Source organism: Phytophthora sojae, assembly GCF_000149755.1.
Source record: "Phytophthora sojae unplaced genomic scaffold PHYSOscaffold_12, whole genome shotgun sequence".
In the NCBI taxonomy this organism is placed as follows: Eukaryota; Oomycota; class Peronosporomycetes; order Peronosporales; family Peronosporaceae; genus Phytophthora; species Phytophthora sojae.
The window spans coordinates 747,117-765,235 of NW_009258126.1; the positions used below are offsets into that span (position 1 = coordinate 747,117).

At 54.2% G+C, this 18,119-nt stretch overlaps 8 protein-coding genes across 8 annotated transcripts; 5 read left to right on the forward strand and 3 right to left on the reverse strand.

Moving 5' to 3' along the window:
* Positions 1-573: 573 nt before the first annotated feature.
* PHYSODRAFT_340492 (hypothetical protein) lies at positions 574-1,192 on the reverse strand (the record flags this gene model as incomplete). Its single annotated transcript, XM_009538665.1, has 2 exons — positions 574-917; positions 991-1,192. The coding sequence occupies 2 exons, from the start codon at positions 1,190-1,192 to the stop codon at positions 574-576; spliced, it is 546 nt and encodes a 181-aa protein (XP_009536960.1).
* A 201-nt stretch (positions 1,193-1,393) lies between these two features.
* PHYSODRAFT_528973 (hypothetical protein) lies at positions 1,394-3,528 on the forward strand (the record flags this gene model as incomplete). Its single annotated transcript, XM_009538666.1, has 6 exons — positions 1,394-1,951; positions 2,027-2,180; positions 2,253-2,473; positions 2,545-2,670; positions 2,773-2,838; positions 2,911-3,528. 6 exons carry the CDS (start codon positions 1,394-1,396, stop codon positions 3,526-3,528), a joined length of 1,743 nt encoding a protein of 580 aa, XP_009536961.1.
* Positions 3,529-3,694: 166 nt separating this feature from the next.
* On the forward strand, positions 3,695-4,728 carry PHYSODRAFT_529470 (hypothetical protein; the record flags this gene model as incomplete). The annotated part of the gene is made up of 4 exons (XM_009538667.1): positions 3,695-3,742; positions 3,821-4,331; positions 4,401-4,500; positions 4,581-4,728. 4 exons carry the CDS (start codon positions 3,695-3,697, stop codon positions 4,726-4,728), a joined length of 807 nt encoding a protein of 268 aa, XP_009536962.1.
* A 213-nt stretch (positions 4,729-4,941) lies between these two features.
* On the forward strand, positions 4,942-5,895 carry PHYSODRAFT_529107 (hypothetical protein; the record flags this gene model as incomplete). The annotated part of the gene is made up of 6 exons (XM_009538668.1): positions 4,942-5,088; positions 5,155-5,291; positions 5,390-5,473; positions 5,525-5,584; positions 5,640-5,728; positions 5,798-5,895. The coding sequence occupies 6 exons, from the start codon at positions 4,942-4,944 to the stop codon at positions 5,893-5,895; spliced, it is 615 nt and encodes a 204-aa protein (XP_009536963.1).
* A 102-nt stretch (positions 5,896-5,997) lies between these two features.
* PHYSODRAFT_528398 (hypothetical protein) lies at positions 5,998-8,682 on the reverse strand (the record flags this gene model as incomplete). Its single annotated transcript, XM_009538669.1, has 7 exons — positions 5,998-6,219; positions 6,293-6,542; positions 6,604-6,791; positions 6,844-7,965; positions 8,041-8,166; positions 8,374-8,424; positions 8,503-8,682. 7 exons carry the CDS (start codon positions 8,680-8,682, stop codon positions 5,998-6,000), a joined length of 2,139 nt encoding a protein of 712 aa, XP_009536964.1.
* A 458-nt stretch (positions 8,683-9,140) lies between these two features.
* PHYSODRAFT_528487 (hypothetical protein) lies at positions 9,141-10,117 on the forward strand (the record flags this gene model as incomplete). The annotated part of the gene is made up of 4 exons (XM_009538670.1): positions 9,141-9,182; positions 9,424-9,625; positions 9,711-9,856; positions 9,926-10,117. The coding sequence occupies 4 exons, from the start codon at positions 9,141-9,143 to the stop codon at positions 10,115-10,117; spliced, it is 582 nt and encodes a 193-aa protein (XP_009536965.1).
* A 662-nt stretch (positions 10,118-10,779) lies between these two features.
* On the reverse strand, positions 10,780-13,110 carry PHYSODRAFT_529542 (xylosidase; the record flags this gene model as incomplete). Its single annotated transcript, XM_009538671.1, has 2 exons — positions 10,780-11,152; positions 11,228-13,110. The coding sequence occupies 2 exons, from the start codon at positions 13,108-13,110 to the stop codon at positions 10,780-10,782; spliced, it is 2,256 nt and encodes a 751-aa protein (XP_009536966.1).
* A 184-nt stretch (positions 13,111-13,294) lies between these two features.
* Positions 13,295-18,068, forward strand: PHYSODRAFT_306586 (hypothetical protein; the record flags this gene model as incomplete). The annotated part of the gene is made up of 7 exons (XM_009538672.1): positions 13,295-13,440; positions 13,574-13,848; positions 13,919-14,031; positions 14,104-14,369; positions 14,433-15,307; positions 15,370-15,554; positions 15,624-18,068. 7 exons carry the CDS (start codon positions 13,295-13,297, stop codon positions 18,066-18,068), a joined length of 4,305 nt encoding a protein of 1,434 aa, XP_009536967.1.
* Between the last annotated feature and the right edge of the window lie 51 nt (positions 18,069-18,119).

Sequence of the window (18,119 nt, forward strand, 5' to 3'; positions counted from 1 at the left end):
CATCGCAGAGGGCTACAGTATCCAGGAGCCTGCAGCTGATCTGGCGCTGGCGGTGGCATTAGCCAGCTCTGTTCTAGGTCGACCTGTCCTGGAGCGCGCTGCATTCCTAGGCGAAGTGGCGCTGTCTGGCCACGTGCGGCCAGTCAAGATGCTCGAGTCGCGCCTCACAGCAGCACAGAAGATCGGCCTCGAGGTGTGCGTCATTCCTAAGGAGCACGACCAGGCCACGCGTCGCGCGTTGCGGAAGAAGTTCGCCAACACGCTGACCGTGATCGAGGTGTCGACTCTGCTACAGGCGCTGAAGATCGCGTTCCGTTCTCCGACGACCACATCGTTCTTGTCCCGACCCTACGGGGCGTCTACGGCGGAGGAAGGGAGCAGCCTCTAGCCTCTAGTACTGCAGTGGCTTCACGCGAGATGCAACACGTGTAGTATTTATTCCTTCACACACACGCACACGCACGGCCGCAGGACGCCAGCGGTCTTCTCTCTTCCGTGTCTCGACCCCTCTGATCTTCCTTCCTGAGTGAGCTCCGTGCTTTATGTTCTTCTTCTTTCTTCTCCTTTGCACATTCACCTCCGCTTCATATTGCCACTGCTGCGTTTGTTGTTCTTCCCGCTGACCAGGGCATCCAGGGGCAGTCCGAGCTTGTCCTCCAGCGAGATGGACGAGCCGGTCTCCGCCCGCTTCTGCGGCATCTTGGCGACAGTCTTGGGCTGGCGCGCCGCCTGCTGCTTGGCGCCGCCGTTGCCCGCCTTCTTCACCTTCTGCTTCGAGTCGAGCTTGGGACCCAGCACGCGGCCCGTCCTGAGCACTGTGCGGTGCGCACCGGCCGTCACCTTGGCGTGTTGTCGATGGGTCTCGTGCTGCTTCTTGGGGTTCTTCTGCGCCTGGTCCTGGTCCAGCTTGACGCCGACTATTGGGGAGAGCAGGCACAGCAGAGCAGTTAGCCACCAGCTATTGGAGGACAGCGAAGGACTTGAACGCACGCGTCGCCTGCATGGCCTCGATCTGCTGCGCCGTGAGGTGGTCGCCCGCGCGCAGCTTGCGCTGGTAGAACTTCTGCAGCGCTTCCTCCTTGTTGGACGAGATCTTGCCTCCCTGCCACGCGATGCGCCGCACGCCGCTGCTCTTGAGGCTCGGCGGCACGGAGCTCGCCTTCACGTGGGACAAGACGGCCACGCGCTGCATGATCCGACCGACCGACGGTCTCCTCGGCTCGAATTTGGGAAATGTTCAGCTGCGACCGTATGTACAGCAGGCTGTCGTCCCCGGACGCATTCATGAGATTCAACAGTTTCATGACATCCAACGGTTATTATGGTGCCAAAGTGTGTACAGTCTGTACATAGGTAAAAAAAATATATTTGTCAGGCCAAATTCAATTCAAAGATGCCGCAGACCAGGAAGTCGAGCGCTGCGGCGGGTCAGCCGGACATCGAGGACCTGATCAAGAGTGAGGCCCCCGATGCAATTGCAACAGGGGCGACAGTGTTCTCCACGCAGCACGAGGCGTCGAGACACGACTTCCGGCCGCAAGAGCTGCTGGACACTCGAACGGAGCTGCTCGCGTGGTACGACGCGCACCGCCGGAAACTTCCGTGGCGGGGAGACCCGCCGCCGTATCTGACGACGGCCACGCACACGGGTCAGAAGAAGAAGCAGGCGGCCAAGCGAGGCGGACTGACGGTGTTCCTGAAGCAGGAGGTGGAGGGTGCAGCGGAGCCAGAGCAGGTTGAAGAAATGGACAGGTGCAAGCAGGAGGAGGTTGCTGTTGCTGCCAATGGAGAGGGTGACACTGACGTAACACCCAGAAAGGTGGCACCATACGAGACGTGGGTGTCGGAGATCATGCTGCAGCAGACGCGGGTTGACACCGTAGTCGAGTACTTCCTGCGCTGGATCGACAAGTTCCCGACGGTGGCGGCGCTGGCGGAAGCCAATGAAGAGGTGTGCAGTGACGGAGTCATATGAATGGCGGATTGTTGTTGAGACTGATAATGGTGTGGCGAATTGATGGCGCAGGACGTGAACGCCTTGTGGGCTGGACTCGGGTACTACAGACGGGCGAGGATGCTGCACGCTGGTGCGAAGTACGTGGTCGAGAACTTTGGCGGCGAGCTGCCGTCGACAGTTGACCAGTTGTTGACGATCCCGGGAATTGGACCTTACACGGCAGGTTCGTAGCGTTATCGAACCCCCTGTGTGTATGCTTCTGGTGTTAACCATTGTGAGGTGATTTGAACGACAGGAGCTATTGCATCGATCGCCTTCGGGAATCGCGAGCCACTGGTAGACGGCAACGTCATTCGTGTGATGGCCCGGATGCGTGCGGTGGGAGCTGACCCAAAGAACAAACAGCTCATTAGTTTTTCTTGGAAGGCAGCGAAAGAGCTCGTGAGCGAGTGTGATCGCCCTGGAGCACTGAACCAGGCGCTGATGGAAATGGGAGCAACGATGTGCACCGTCCAGGTAGTGGCGCCTTGATCCGCCTGCAGTTTTGCGAAGTACATTGCTGACTTGTATTTGTATTGTTTGTGCAGAACCCTCAATGTTCAGCCTGTCCGGTCAAATCGGTCTGTCTCGCGTATCAAGAGGCAAATACTGCCGAGGCCAAGCAAGAGCCTGCCGACTCTACTTATTCCTGCTCTATCTGTGACTACACTCGCGTTGCGGAATGGGATGAAACCCAGACTGAGGTATGGTTGCCTTGTTAAAGGTATTCTCCCGAATTACGAGCATCTAACCAAGTACTTCCTTGTTAACCGCAGGTCACCAAGTATCCCCTGAAAGCAAAGAAGAATGACGCGAGAAACGAGGTCATCGCCGTCTCTGTCGTCTCCTCTCCTTGCGATTTACCCAACGACGAACCTGCAGCACCAGCACGAGGCAAGCGTAAAGCCTCCAAGAGCATTGAAGCCGACGCTTCCCCATCAGACTGGAAGTTTCTGATGTCCAAGCGGCCTGAGGGTGGGCTGCTGGCTGGTCAATGGGAATTCCTCCACAGCAAGGTAAGATACGATCCAAGACCAAGTTGCGAAGTGGCCACTATATCACCATCTTGCTGTGTTGTGTGTACTCTTCAGATGAGCGACGGCGACAAGATCCCGCCGTTCTCCAAGCGGAAGTCGTTCATGGACGCCCGTCTCACGGGCTTATTCGACCAGACAGCGCTCACTCGATCGGGCAAGTCGGCCCCTGAGCGACGCGACCTCGGCGAGCTCACGCACGTCTTCTCGCACGTGAAGCACCACATGGGCATCGAGCATTTGCACTTCAAGGCTCAGCCCGAGCTGCTGCCCGAGTCCGACGATCTGCGGTGGATGACAGTGGCGGAGATGCAGCAACTCGGCATCACCACTGGCGTCAAGAAAATCCTACAACTCGTGCTGCACCCCGACAAGGGTGGCAAGTCGAAGCCCAAGTCGAAGGCCAAGCCCAAGTCGAAGTCATGTGCGACTGGCGCAGTCTCACACGTCGCAGGTGGTAAGCGGCTGAAAACCATCGCGTCCTTCTTCAAGAAATAGAGTATCCATTTCGACAGGTTCTTCCCCCTTACAAATCACTTGTTATCTAAAATGATGTTCGATAAAAACACCAAATATGCGTTTTGAGAATAGAGAGAAAATATTCACCGAGATTAGCTCGCGCTCTCTTGAGCGTATTAATTAACGTAGCTGCTCGCTCGGAAGCATGAGCACGAGCGTCGACGGCGCAGTGGAGGAGCTGATCCCGAGCGTGGTGGCGCTGGAGATCGACTGCCATGACGACGCGATGGACGCCGCCAAGCTGCAGCAGCAGCAGGCGCCGACGCCCGAGCGCGTCATCTACTTCCGGGACTTGAGCTCGTGGGACATCCCGCAGGTGCGGCTCCTGCACGAGGAGTGGTTCCCCATCCGCTACAACCAGGCGTTCTACGACGGCGCGGCCCAGGGGCTCTGGATGGAGACGGGCGGGCCGCTGTTCGCGCGTCTGGCGGTGGAGATGCAGCCGTCGCCCGAGCTGGTGCAGCCCCGAGCGGAGGACCGACGCGACGAGCACATCCTCGGGGCCGTGACGGCCAGCACGCTGCCGCTCAGCAAGGTGGACGACCCGGACCTGATCTCCCCCGACGACTGGGAGCACACGCACATCATGTACATCCTGACGCTGGGCACCAAGTCGTCCGTGCGGAGGATGGGCATCGCCTCCGCGCTGCTGCAGGAGTGCATCGCCCAGGCCTGTCGCCAGCCGCAGTGCGGCGCCGTCTACCTCCACGTCAAGGCCGACAACCTCAGCGCCAGACATTTCTACGAGAAGAACGGGTTCCAGAACCTGCGGTACCTCCAAGGTGCGCAGTCGACTCGAGGAAGTGAGGGAGTTAGTTCGCTAACCTTTTGATGGTTGTGTTTTGCTGCAGACTACTACATGATTGACGGCGTTCGACATGATGCATTCCTGTACATTCGCTATGTGAACGGCGCTGCTCCGCAGAGCGGCTGGTTCGATCTCATCACAAGGTGCGTAGTGTTGAAGTGTCTTTGGGAAAGGCATGATTGACTCATGCTATTTGCTGCGTGGTGGCCTGTGTGTCATGCAGACCGCTGTTTGCATTGTTCTCGATTGCTTCGTTCGGCTGGAAAAAGCTCATCGAGGGGTTCACCGTAGAAGATTTCGAGGACGACACCACAGCAGAGAAGCTCGCTCGACCGGCCCCAGTGGAACCAGCAAACATAGTTCCGGTATGATTAAGACGCTAATTCAATCCTGTAATCTTGTACTTTAGTTCGGCGTGGCGCTGCGTCTTCCCTCCCCGTTCGCGATTGAAGCCCGTCGTTAAAGAGAGCTAAGGATAGACCTTACGTGAGGCTGAGTGAAACGACAGACAGCGAAACGGAGCCGCTGGTGCCACAAAGCAGCATTGCATAGCTTGTTCAGGCGCCTGGCGCTGCTTAGAGATCATGAATTTCCAGGATCTGCTTGACGAGGTGGAGGATGCGATGAAAAGCCCTCGATCTGGAGGCAGCGGCAGCCAAAGTGGAGGAGCAAAGTACGCCAACGACGTGGAAACGCCCAGCAGAATAACCAAACCTGTCAGCCAGGGCCGGGTGCGTTGCAAAACTATTGTGCACTGAGGTGACTATGGTTGACGATTGCTGTTTTCTATCGACAAGGGCCAGAATGAGCTGGATGATCTACTGGACATGCTCGGAGACGAAGACAGCAAACCTGCAGCAGTTCACCCACGGCCGATGTCGACAACGCGAGCTGGAGCTTATAACTCGTCTGAGACCAAGACCACGCGCACCGAGTTCCAGGCTGGCGGGACCAAAAAGTGATAGATACATCAGCTTTGCTGTTCAGAGAATTACTATGCTGACTTTTCCATACGAATGATTCGTGTTTTAGGTGCCCACAAGCGCTGATGGACGGAGGACGTGCTACCCGAGGACTAAGCACTGCGTTCTCGCGGAAGTACGTCACGGTTTTCATGTCTGTATGACTCAGCTGGAATGTAAGCCTTACGATGGATGTTTCGCCTAGTGTGTGCTCCAATCTTCGCTGCAATGAGTGTGACTTCACCGTGGTGCAGTTCCCCGGAAAGTAAGTTTTCTGCCTACATTTCCTGTCTGCTGGAAACTCACATGGTCCGTCGCAGGAAATGGGACGCTAGCGCCGACTACATGTTCTTCCGTGAAAATGTTCCCAGCGAAGTGAAACTTCGTGCCAAAATGGAAATCGCCCCGGGTAAGTACAATCGATGCCTGGCAGCTAGAGTACATGCATATCTAACGTGTGTGCTTCTTGGACGTGCAGAGTTCGCGGCTTACGCGTGTCAGTGCAAGTGGCTCTCGATCAGCTCGCAGACTCGTGTCGACCATTGCCAGGTGAAATGGTCGTGTGCGGGACATTAGTGAAGCAAAGTGAAGAGTGAAAGTACCCCCAAGCGACCACATTTCCACAGCATATTAGCTACTAAGTAATAAATAATCACCCATGCATAGCCTTTTCCTCGATCATGGATGTAGCTGCAGTTTCGGTTGCGACGCGAGCTCCCTCTCTAGAAGGAGCTGAAATTCTCGGAGACCTTCAAGGTTTGGAGTACTCTTCCCATTCGTACCGCCACTGACACCGTTGCCATTCGATCCGAGTCGGAATAGTTGCTTCCACACGATGAATACCGCATCAGGAGAGCTCTTAGAGCCCAGTGCACACTGCGAAATCAGCGACTCAATTGTCTACAATGGACAATGGACAAAAACTCGTCAGCCAATGTAGCCCCCCGCAACCCGATTACGCTGCTTAACATACCGCAATAGCTGCTCTGCTTGACACGCTCCAGGTTAGCACACGATAAGCCCAGTATACGACCAGAAGCGGGTGTAGATACTGCTGCTCAACGAGGAACTTCTGGATTTCGTTCCAGTATAAGTCCTTCGTTCGCGCGCTTTCCAACTCGTAAGGATCATACAGGGCTGCCCCTGGTGCTTGGCCGTTCGTGCTTTCTCCCAGTTTGGCAGAGCTATAAGTCCAGCCGGGTAGCACATTCCGATATGCTTCCCTGAACAGCAAACACTATGTCAGCTATTTCGTATCTGCGGCAAAATTTTCATAAAACTTACAATGAGGAGGTTCGAGGCGTGGACATTCGTAAGCCAGAAAGGATGTCACTGGTTGACAGCAACGCGATGTCTGGCTGGACTAGTCCATTTGGTTCACTGGATCCGCCACGTACACCAGACCACAGCGCAAGGTACAAGGCATAGTCGCGCTCTTTCCCTAAGTGGTTCACAGCACGAGATCTCATAACCTGGCATGCACAAGCATTCACGGCGTTAGATAATTCGATAGCAAGACCCAACTGTTTGTTCACGATTTACCTTTCGCATAGCGAGTGCCTTCCGTGCTTGTGGGGTTGTCGGTGTAGGACTCGAGGCAATTGCTTCATTTATCCGGCGCAGGACGTACCCAGCGAACAGCGTGCCGTGACGAATAAATGGCATCAGACTCAGCACGCCACCACCGCGCAGCTCCGCTTGAATAGCTGGCTGGCTATCTGATCCAGACAGAAGCTGGCTAAGCCTCTGAAGTCCCTCCCCTTCGCTGAATCGCCGCATTTGAGAACTCGACTGCGTGTTTTCTGCCTTCACTACTTCCCAGTTAACATTTTCCAGCTGCAGCTTCTCCAGAACAGTAGCTAATAAATCCGATCGTCGCTGGTTCTGAGCTGCGTCTTGAGTACCAACACGAGGCAGAGGGCTGAAGACGTACGTTCCATTGCGAGGCTGAGCAAATGATGCGTACTCAGCACCAAACTGCTCTTCAGTCGCAAAGGCAGCACCAGGCTCGAGTGTACTCTGTAGCTTCATCGAAAGTTGATAAGCGGGGCAACACGTTGTGGAATCCATAGAGAGGAGTGACCAACTGCAAGACGACCGGTTCAGCTCCAAGTACCGAGTCAAATGCACCATATCGCTTCTGCTCGAGGAATCAAACATGGCGTCGGTCACGACAGCGCGTGGCGCGAATGCGTCTAGTAATTCGTACAGTGGGTTCGGCTTCAATGCAAGCGACTGCTGTTCATGTGATGTCGAAACACCGTCCTCCTTAGCTGTGACCCCGAAGAACGGTACTCCCGCCTGCGCGAACTGTTGGTACAACTCGACAAACGAAAACCGGGCGTACGCATCGCTCGCTGTTGTTGAATGACAGACCGGGTAGACGATAGAAGACGGCACAAGGCACAGCACCACCAACGGTACAGCTAGTCTTCTTGAAAGCAAAATCGCCGCCTCCAGTCCGTAATTCCCCTGCATCACGCGCAGCGTGCTGTGCATCCAGTAAACGACTGTCCGCTTCATCCCCATCCCAGCCCCAGACGGCCTTCTACTGGAGCTACGAGGGACAAACCACATCTTCCTCCGTTCTTCCAGCTGCGGTGGCCATTGCTCGTACAAACTCGGATGATCCACAGATTGATTCATCTCCTTTTCAACTTCACCGACTGGACGTTCATCATCATTCACCACCTGCAAGGAATTTGTCCGAGTCCCCACAACTTCCGTCAAATTGGAGTTTAACCAGTTGCTCGCCTTCTCATTCTTCGCCAACAGCTCCTGCGGAGTCTTCGCAGCAGTAGCTGCTTCCCACGGTGGAGCAATCCCCACGCCTGTCGAGCTAGAAGGCTGCGTCTTCTCGACACTGTCGTCCTCAGCGTCGTTTTCCACATTCGGAGCTACCACCACCGCATTATCACTTGCTGCAGTAGTCACCACCTCTCGCTGCTGCTCTGGCTTGTTCTGCTCTTCTTCATCAGCTCTCAACGGCTGAGTCTCCTCCGTCTGCAGCGTCTCTTCCTCCCTTTTGTGCTCAGCCGGAGCCTTCATCTCCACATCCTCGTCATCCTCGACGCGTCTCCTGACAAACGCATCGATTGCATCCAGCTGGCACAATTTGCAACGCCGAATAACGGTTAATTAGCGGCGGAAACCCTCAATTATCGGCTCTAAAGCGCCGCATACCATGTCCTGGGAGATCGGCTCTGGGTCCCGGTCCAGGACGCGCACAAAGCCGCCGCCGCCCACTCGGTACAGACGCAGCGGCGTGTCCTCATGCGGCAGGTTTCCTTGCGCGCGCTGCTGCTCCAGCGCCTCCAGCTGCGCCGAGATGCGCCGCGCCTCGGCCGCGTCCGGCAGCGACATGGTCCGCTCCGGATAACTAAATTCCACTGTGTGTACCGTTTTTGCGGTACTTAGGTACATGACTACCAGGAATGCGTATCCTCAGGAATCGCAATACTGTTGGTAGATGATATATGGCTCAGTACTAAGGTAGAGTGGAGAAATCATGGGTTCCTTTGTCGCCCCATACAAAGTCCAAGTCGTATCATTTGTAAGGGGTTTTGGTTTATATAGGATTTTGTATGGGGATTAGCTGTCCATAAGTTTTGTCACCTGGGCAGAACCAGTGATTTGTATGTGAGCTACCCGAAGAAGCGCAAAAGCGCGCGTGTTAGCAGCGTGCAGATCTTTTTCAGCGTGTTCTGCAACTCTAGTCCAAACCGCACCTTAAAACGATAAAAAATGACGAAGTTACAGCCACTTTTGGTGGTGTCCATGTCTTTTTGTCGTGGAGTGTAATGGAGGCCAAGGACGACGCCATGGCGCTGCGCTGCGGCGTCTGCGGACACAGCCACGAGCAAGTACGTCGCGGCTGCTGCACAGCACTGAACAGCTAATGGGTGGCTCCGTCCTCAGCTCTAATGGGTAATCGGCCGCTAACTTGTGGCTTTCTTGCGTGCTGCAGGGCGTCAAGTGCCCCATTTGCGGGCACACGGGCAAGAGCCGCTCGTACAAGTGCTTCAAGGTCTTTGTCTCTCTAGTGTGGCTATAATCCCGTTATACTGGCTAAACAGGTAGCTATCTGTCTATTATTTGCTGTAGATGACGTTCACGGCGTTCGACTTCACGGTGCAGAGTTTCGACTGCCAGGGGCAGGACGCGGCGGTCGCGGGCACTGCGGCGGCGCTGGAGAGGGCCAACTTGGCCTTGTGGACGTTCATCAAGATCCTGCGCGGCCGGATCTTCCCCAACATGGCCAAGGCGCTGCCGGACGACCCCATGACGCGGCATCTGGTCGCCTTTGGTGCGGACGGAGTCATGAGCTGTCTCAAATTGACATCGGACGCTTACGAGGCTTGTGACTGCGATGTATAATGCTCTACATGTAGTTGGCGACGGACCGATGGGCATCGCACGCTGGCGACCCGCCTCCGAGGAGAGTGGCAGCCAAGTGGCCATCATCGAGCACTTTGGCGTCGTGGAAAGCAAGCGGCGGCAGGGCTACGCCAGGCGGTTCCTCCGCGCCGTCGTTGAGGTGAGCGCTGCAGGCGCATGACGTTGAACTCTGCGGTAGTCTAACAGTTGTGTTGTGGCGCATTTGCAGGACATAGAGGCGATCTATGCGCAGCAACCGACACGCCCCCAGGCGCTAGTCGCGTACGTGCCGCAGACCGACTCGTTCGCGGCGATGAAGCTGTTCCAGTCCGTAGGGTTCCAGCCGGCGGCGCAGGTCGAGGTGGTGGAGGACAGCTCTTTCTTGCGGATGCGGATGGCTTGGGGCTGCAGCCGCTCCTAGCGCCCGCGAATCTGGTGAAGGGTCGGAAGGGAAACGAGAGGCACCGGTATTGCCCTTTGGCGACCCGATTTGGCCACGACACAACCGAATAACAAGTTTAAGGCTATGAGGAGAGGGCAGGCGTAGCTGTTGCGCTGTAGGTCGAGCGCCAACTGGCGTGCCGTGTTATGCCGGTCTGATTAATGTATCACGCGTGAAGCGACCTCCCCTAGATGCTTGTGAAGGCCATGCCCAAGTTCCTGTGGTGGCTGCTTTCTTCGTCATATCTCCGCTGCGAAGAGCTCGTGGTTCTCCCGAATTCCGTCTTCGCCGATTTGTTTGTGGATTTGTTTTCCTTCATCGATTGGAGCTAGAAACCACCAGCTCGTATTCACTGTTGGGCTCGCCGTCCGTTGCCTTGGCTCATGTACTCCGTCATATTGGAAGTGATGCAATGAACCAACAAAGATATCGTTTTTCTTACAGTTTGGATTCTGTGTGCTCTGGACTCTTTCATCGAGTTCAATCATGACATGCAAATGTTAGGCTTGTGAAGCTCACGGCGATGACCATCGCCTCCTCGGCTCAACAAACTCCTAAAACCAATGTTTCACCAAAGCGGTCGAGCGAAGTACTCGGGTGTCTTGTGATGTGGTTCCTCCGGCGCGCGTTCACACAATGGATTAGGCCCACACTGCACCGCGCGGTAGCGGCTTGCGTGTGATCTCTTCAACGACCGCTGGCTCGCGAGCGATGGGCGCTTGCACGTTCACTCTGTGTTGCAGCGTGTCAACGTGAATAGTCCAGTTGCCCTGTTCGACGACCCAGCTGCCCTCTGCGTTGGCGAGAGCAAACGCCTTAGCTTCCAGGCAGAAATCCGCGGTGGCTGTTTTTCCTGTGGTAACTAGCGCCGTGCGCTCAAACGCCACCAGCGACCTCAGCGGGCGACCACCTTCTCCGGCATGAGGAGGCTCGGCGTAAATGAGGATGGCATCTTCACCTTCAACGTCACCCAAGTTTGTCACTGTGATCTCAAACGATGCCACGCAAGAACGACTTCCGCTACGTGCACCCCCCTGGAGTTGCTCAGTGAGGAGCGCAGCATCCAGCACATTCGGTGGCTCGATGGACCAGGCTTTGTGAAACGTGGTGTACGACAACCCGAAACCAAACTCGTAGACTGGGGCACCGCTGAAAAAGCGGTACGTCCGGCCCGGATTGCCCGTCACAAACGTCGGACGCATGTGCATATCATAGATTGGCATGGTGTTCACGTAGTCCGAGTCGTAAAACGTTTGTGTAAGCCTTCCAGCAGGGCTGTACTTGCCAAACAGCATATCGGCCAAAGCCTGGCCACCGGCTTGTCCAAGGTACCCACCAAAAACAATTGCTCCAACCTTCGGGTGATTCTTGTAAAGTGACAAGTCAACGCTGCCACCGGAGATAAGCACCAAGACAATCGGGTGCGAAGCAGCTGCAAGGATTCGATTAAGAAGTGCGATCTGGAAGCCTGGTAGCTTGAGATGGTAGCGATCGATCTCTTCTCTTTCTTGGCTTTGATCAAGACCCATGAAGACAACCACGCGGTCCGCTTTCTTGACAACTTCAATGGCCTCGTCGAAGTCGGGTAGAACCTCACCCGATACCTTACATCCAAGCGAATATGCAACGTTCGGCACATAGGATGACACCCCTTTCAGTGGGGTAACTATGTGCGAAGGTATGCCGAAGTAATTTCCAAGTAGTGCAGTACTCGCGTTGAAGTGTGGCCCAATAAGTGCAAGTGATCCGTCCTTAGAAAAAACGTCTGTGGCCAGCGGCAGGGTATTATCTTCGTTCTTGAGTAGCACGACGCTCTGGCGAGCGGCTTCAAGTGCGAGCTGTCGATGCGCAGCTGTGTCTACAGCATCCTTGGTGATGTTGCTAAATGGCTGAGTTCCCTTCTCGAACATGCCCAGTCTCATCATCACACGGAACTGGTTCTTCAGAGCGTTATGCACCATCTCCGTCGAAACAATGCCCTGCTCTATCGCACTTGAGAGATGTTGTCTCAAGAACTCCCCACAGTTCAGGTCCATTCCCGCGTCCAGCGTCGTAGCACACGTTTGCTCCGGCGACTGCGTGAAGTGGTGACGGTAGATCACATCTGCTACTGCCTCGCAATCTGAGGTAATGTACCCGTCAAACTTCCATTGGTTGCGCACCAAATCTGTCAGCAGTCCCTTGTCGGCACAAGATGGAATGCCGTTCACAGCATTGTAGCTGCACATGATAGAACTCACGTGGCCTCGCTTCACACAATCCTCGAACGCGGGAAAGTAGGTGTCCGCTTGGTCTTGCTTGGTCACGATAGCGTCATTGCGGTGTCTCGGCACTTCCTGCGAATAGGCAGAGAAGTGCTTGCAGCAGCTCGAAATCTTCAAGAATTTGTTGTCGTCCTTATTTTCGTGCCCTTCCATAGCTTCACCCTGAAGCCCTCTCACAAATGCCACAGCGTACTCGCCCGTGAGGTACGGGTCTTCTCCAGGGGTCTCCTGTCCGCGTCCCCATCTCGGGTCGCGGAAAATGTTCACATTAGGTGTCCAGAACGTCAATCCCGCGTTCTTCTCGTTGTAGAACGCTCGCGCTTCGGTGGAGATCGCCTCTGCGATCTGGTAGAACAGCGTTCGGTTGAACGACGCGGCGGTGCTGAGCACCTGCGGGAAGCTGGTTGCCGCAGTCAACGGGCCCTTGAACGTCACACCGGGGGACAGCGCCACGCCATGCAGCGCCTCGTTCCACCACTCATAGCTGGGCACGTTGACGCTAGGAGCGGCTGACGCCTTGTTGACGAGAAGCCCAACGGCCTGCTCGAGCGGGATGCGGTTCACTAGATCGCTGACACGCGCGTCGATAGGAAGCGACCCGTCGCAGAACGGCAGCGAGGACACTTTCGGGTCGTCACATACATTGTCCGTGTAGGTGGAGGCCGTGCACGTGCCCAGAAGCAGCAGAAGCCAACGGAGCTGCGGCATCTTGGAGGTAAACCGGAATGATCACCAGCTGCGTGGTTGAAGTTGTGATTGGCGGTGGCTCATCTCTGTATAAGAACAGACAGAGTGATGGTCGCTCTCTTAAAGGATGATTTCCTTTCTGTCTGTTGGCGCCAGCTTTCAGTCTTTTAGCCAGGCCATTCCGCACTCGCAGACACCTGCAGCGATGAGTGCGCGGCGCAGCTCGCGGCTTCGGCGTAAGCCCACGCCGATCTACCAGGTGGAGGACACGCGCGCAAGTGATGACGAGACAAACGCCGAAGAAGAGCAGCAGGAGACGCTCGTGGACAACGAGCAGGTCGAGGAAAGCAGGTACGTCAGAATGCGCACAAGAGTGATGGTCGTTGGCGCATTGGGTAGCTGTCAGATCCCAATCATGTGAGCTTTTGTATTCGTTAGTGCAACTTGTTGACGCGCTGGTGAGTGTATGTGTTGCAAATTGCAGCGACGAAGGGCGGGAAGGCGAGGACGAGGAGTTCACACCCTCTGGGACCAAGGTCAAGAAGCCCAAGAGGGCTGGTAAAGCGGTGCAGACCCCTCAGGCCAAGGCCAGAGCCAGCAGACGGAAGCGCTCGCCATGGAGCCAAACGCGGAGTTTGCGTTCGGGTGAAGACGGAAGAAGCACCAAGAGAAGTGTGGCAACTGCGGAGACGGACGAAAGTGCAGCAGCACCGGCAGGGAATGATAACGACCAGGAGGAGGATGGAGCCTCGCTGTTCGGTACGTTGATTCAAGAATATGTTGGTGCATGACAGCGGTGCTCACGGAATGGACTGTTTGGATCATGCAGAGGCAATTAAGAGCGGCAAGGCGTCGCTTGAGAACTTGTTGACTGAATGGCGCGACCGCTTCGAAGAAGACGATGAGAAGGCCACGAAAGAGGTGCTAAACTTCGTGCTGCAGGTAAGGAGGATATGTTTATGCTGGAGTGTTCAGGATGAAGTTTTTTTTTTACATTTTTGCAACTGTTGCCAGGCTTGCGGAGGAACTGGCCAATGCGTTCCTGACGCGGTGCCGTTGGTTGAGCTGGATATGAGTGAATTGGCGGAACATGTGGTCGAGGATCTTGAAAATGTCAATGGAGAATATCCGTTGACGTCTCGAGGGAGGGGGATGAAGAAGTTTCAGCGCAATTTTGAGGAGTTCTGGGAGGCTTTCGTGAAAGAGTGCTACGAGAGCGAGATCCTGTTCACGTCGGATATCCCTAACAATTTTATTGTCTGGCTGACGACGTTGTCAAGGTAAAGCAAATGTTAGGATTAGCTTTTGTCTGCTTTTACTAACTTGGCGCCAATTTTTAACAGCTCTGAACTTCGACCTATCCGGCACACATCGACTGTAGCAGTTCTAGCGTTGAGCAATTCTTTGGTGCGAACGGCGGCAACTATTTCGGAGCAGCTAGCGATCTCGACGAGACAACTGAACGCGGAAACTAGGTCTCCTGGTACGACCCCTGGTTCCCAGAAAACCCCAAATGTCCAGAAAATAGCACTACTGAAGGACAACAAGGCACTATACGAGACCCGGTTCCAGCAGGTGCTGAAGCTCGTCAATTTGATTTTCACTGGAGTAGTGGTCCATCGGTATCGCGATGTCATGCCGGAGATTCGTGTGGTGAGTGTGCAGTGCCTAGGTCACTGGATCATCACATTACCAGACCAGTTCCTGAAGGATAATTTCTTGAAGTATCTTGGCTGGCTCTTGAGCGACAAATCTGCGTCAGTTCGACTTGAGGTGATCGAAATTTTGTGCGAGTTGTACGAGAACGATGCGTTCACCGAGAAGCTGGAGCTGTTTACTTCTCGCTTTTTGCCGCGTTATCTGGAGCTCTGCAGCGATGTAGACGACGCTGTTGTTGAGGAGTGCATCCACCTTTTAATCGCAGTTGACAAGCGCAGTCTTATCAGCTCTGATATAGAGCTTCAGCCCGTCGAGAAGTTGGTGTTTGACGCAGAGCACGAGGACATTCGCAAGGCCGCCGCGGAATTTGTTTGTCTTCAGTATGACGCGTTTGGTGTTGCTGTGTCAAAGACGAAGGACGTAAAATTGAAGAAAGAACAACTCAACACTCAAGCTATTGCACTGGTGGAATTTGCGGAGGAATACATCCAAAATCACGGTATACCTGACGCTGCTGTGGAGACGCTTGTCGATGCTTTCTGGGGATTGGATGACTGCCGTACGTTGCATTATCCCAATGTTGTCATGTGGCCAACCTCTAACTTTTGTTCTTCTGTGCAGTTGTCCTTCAGGACTGGCGATTAATAACAAACTTGCTCCTAGTGGACAAGAGCGCACCGGACCTGAGCAGCGAGCAGCAGACTATCCTGCTACGCCTCCTCGTTGCGTCGATAAGCAAACTTGTCTGTAATGATATAAACCGAGGAACAAGCGCTGCTGCCAAGAAAGAATCGGAGCAGATGAGAGTACGTTTTGCTTATACTGGAAATATTGTTCTCCTTATTCTAATCTGCTTGTATATTTTTCTTGATTAGGAGGAAATCACCGTTGCTTACTGCAAGGATATTCCGAGCTTGTTTCTTTTGTATCAAGCCGATTCGGACAAGCTTGAGTTGCTCTTGCAGTTGATTCCCATGTTAACGTTGAAGAGTGAGGTGATAGGCCACCACAGCGGCCAAATCAAGGAACTACTCCAGAAGTTGAAGCACGCGTACTTGCTACACTCCGACGAGGGGCTGCTGATGAGCTTGTCGCTGTCAATTACCCATTTGATCCAAACGGAGCACGCGTCACTCAGGCGTGAAGCTGAAGTGATTGTGCATGAACTCGTCCAAGAGGTCATGGAGAAGATCGATTGGCTTTTGGAAGCTGATGAAAAGCTTTGTGATGCGTTGGCAACGTCTGGCAATGATACACCGACAACGCGGAGTAAAATTACAAAAGGGAAGAAGAGGAAAAGCGCAAAGGTGAAAGATATTTCGGACGTTGAGTACGGCTTGCGAGTTGCTTTGTGCCGCCTCAAATGCCTGGTGCGATACCTCAATCCCCGCGAGTACCTTCCACCAGATTTGACTTCGTCTGCATCTGGAGTGGACGATGATGGCGAGCTGAATGAACCAGTCCTGCATCAAGGACGGATGGACAGACTTGTCGTGGCGGTGGGAGATTTGTTGCGTCGTCGAACAAAATCGGTTTCCGAGCTGGATGAGGGTTTTCGGCATGTTGACACCATCAAGCACAGCTTGACAATTATTTATTCGGATTTGCTGTGGTCTACCGTTCCAATTTTCAAGACCATTGATGAAGAGAAGAAACGCGATAACTCTTTGAGTGTTACCGATGATGCTGATATGACTGAAGCTGATCCTGCCATCCAGCGTCAGATCCTTCAAGTTTGTCAAACACGATCCACGCTAGAAGAAGCATTGATTTCGGTCTTGGAGATGCACTTGACTAGAGCAAAAGAGACCCCAGACAACGAACACAAGGAAAGTGAAGAATCACCTGATGTGCAATCCGTGGAATCGATGGAGGAGATTGAGTTCGAAGACGAGGATGTCATCTCCTATGTGAAGGAGGCACAGCGTTTCGCCTTTCTAACGTTCTGCGACGTACGATGCTTGTTTGTGGAAAAGTTCCAAGATGCAGCAGCACCGTACGTTTCCTTGGAGTGGTCATTGCCGAAGATTCTCGTTCTACTTACGCAAATGCATTTTGAAAGCGAGATGGATGATGCCGAAGAGGAGGAGCCAGAATTTGAAGACGATATCGTGGAAAGTGACCCAGCCGTCGCACAGGAAAAGGCCGATGCAATCCGTGAGTGGGAAGCAAAGCAGCAACGCAAAGCAGAGCTACTCGTCGCACTTGGTCGGGTGTCACTGTGTAATCCAAGCAAGAAGCACCAAGCTGCGGCAGTTTTACAGTACTTCACGTCGAGCGGGAAGCCGAGTGTCGAGGTTGTAAAAGCATTTGGCAAACAAGTGAAGACAGATGCCCCCGTGCGGTATCTTGAGATCCAAATGACTGCCCTTCGACAAATGTTCAACTCCATTCTCATCTGGAAACAAGACCTTGAAGCATCTGTGTCGAGCTCGGGCAACGACGACGAAGTTACCGAGCAAGACGAGCTGAGAGAGAAGGTGGACAGTAGCGAGCAGGAGCTGCGAGAGCTTGCTAAAAGGTTCAGTCAATCGCTCGGGGTTGGAAAAATTCCTTCATCGCTGAAAGCGCCATTTTTGCGCTTCGTGCGTGAAGGCGTTCGCTACTCGTTTGAGCACCAAGCCCAGTTCCAGTTTCTGGAGACTATGAGAGTATATCTGTCTCGTCTGGACAATTCAAGCATGAGTCAACTCCGCGAGTACTTTATGGAGCGACTACAAGCCCTGAGTGATATTCCAAGCGACAGTGAGGATCTAGGCCCGCAGTGGCGGGCAGTGTTCGACTTTCAAACTTCGCTCACTACCACCACTGCGAATGGAAAGGGACGTCCACCGACTGACGCGATGTTTTCTCCCCCACTGAAAAGCAAACGGCGATCAGCTAGCTCAGAGCCTACCCCGATGCAAAGGGCGTCTATTGCAGAAGAGGAGGAAGAAGGCAATGAAGAGAGCGATAACAATGCAGCCGCGGAAACCGACAACAAACCTGATGGTCCCAACAGGGCAGACGACGGCGAGCATGTCGACCATAATAATCGACAAGGGACATCACGGCATAAACGTGAAGTGGCTGATGAGGATTCGTCGGCCACAGAATACGTGCCACCCCGGAAACGACAACGGCTAGAGCAGCGCCGTGGTGAAGAGACGGAATCGAGTGATGATGAAAAGGTTGTAGGCGAAGACCACAATGAACAGTCCAGCCCGCGTGAGCAGGACGAAGCAAAGAGCGGGGGGAATGGCCACGAAGTGTCGAAGACACTAGCCGATGGCGAACAGATGGATGCTAAATCAAATCGTCGCAAACGACGTCGAGCTTGACTAATCCAAGGCAAGTTAAGACAGCTTTCTAGCGGTGACTACGGAGGTGAT